The sequence below is a fragment of the Varanus komodoensis genome, unplaced genomic scaffold, assembly GCF_004798865.1.
Source record: "Varanus komodoensis strain SLA01 unplaced genomic scaffold, ASM479886v1 scaffold3, whole genome shotgun sequence".
NCBI lineage: Eukaryota > Metazoa > Chordata > Lepidosauria > Squamata > Varanidae > Varanus > Varanus komodoensis.
The window spans coordinates 1166767-1167432 of record NW_025335761.1 but is presented as its reverse complement, the minus strand read 5'-3'; the positions used below and the strand labels follow the sequence as shown (position 1 = coordinate 1167432).

At 40.4% G+C, this 666-nt stretch overlaps 1 protein-coding gene across 1 annotated transcript; it reads right to left on the bottom strand.

Moving 5' to 3' along the window:
* Nucleotides 1-215: 215 nt before the first annotated feature.
* On the bottom strand, nt 216-347 carry SMIM38 (small integral membrane protein 38). Its single transcript, XM_044435661.1, has one exon. The coding sequence runs from the start codon at nt 345-347 to the stop codon at nt 216-218; it is 132 nt and encodes a 43-aa protein (XP_044291596.1).
* Between the last annotated feature and the right edge of the window lie 319 nt (nt 348-666).

The following is a 666-nucleotide window of genomic DNA, read 5'->3' as shown; positions in this document are numbered from 1 at the left end:
TCCAGCAACAATATCGTGAGCTATTGTACATGGGAACTTCTTTGCAACACGCTACTTTTTAATTATAGGCCTCTTTTAAAAATGGCCCCCAAACCCCATTGCCCCTATGAGGACAGGAACCATTAACTAGCCCCTATGAAATGTTCAAAAAGTCCTTTTCTGTGACATTTTCCAAGAATGCACTGTTTGCTCATTGAAAATCCATGTGAGCATTTTCAGGAATCCTTCCTCTTTTGGGGACACCTACGAGCCAGTCTGTAATCTAAATAAACACTAAAGCAGGACCATAAAATGAATCTTGTTAATATAATGATGACCATTAAAATCATCAAAAGGCCCGATTCCATTTTGTAGCTGGAATACTAAAGTAGTGGGGAGCGGGGGAGAGTTACTATTCCAACAACTATCACTATTCTGGGAGATCTAATTATATAATGTAGCATTCAGTGCAGTGCGGCAAACCAAGCCATTCCACTAACATTCCAATCAAAGTGATCTCACTAGCATGTGAGAGAGAGGAGTCCAGCTGACAGATTTGGGACATGTAATGTACTATTTAGTCAAGAGGCCCCATGTACTATTCATAAAGAATTAACAACTCTTATATTGACAATGACAGTATTGTCAGAAGATCTTTGGAAAGGGAAGAGGGGAGGGGGAGCTCCG

Excerpts from the sequence above, each read along its gene's own strand:
- SMIM38 (XM_044435661.1), bottom strand. The coding sequence starts at position 347 with ATGGAATCGGGCCTTTTGATGATTTTAATGGTCATCATTATATTAACA.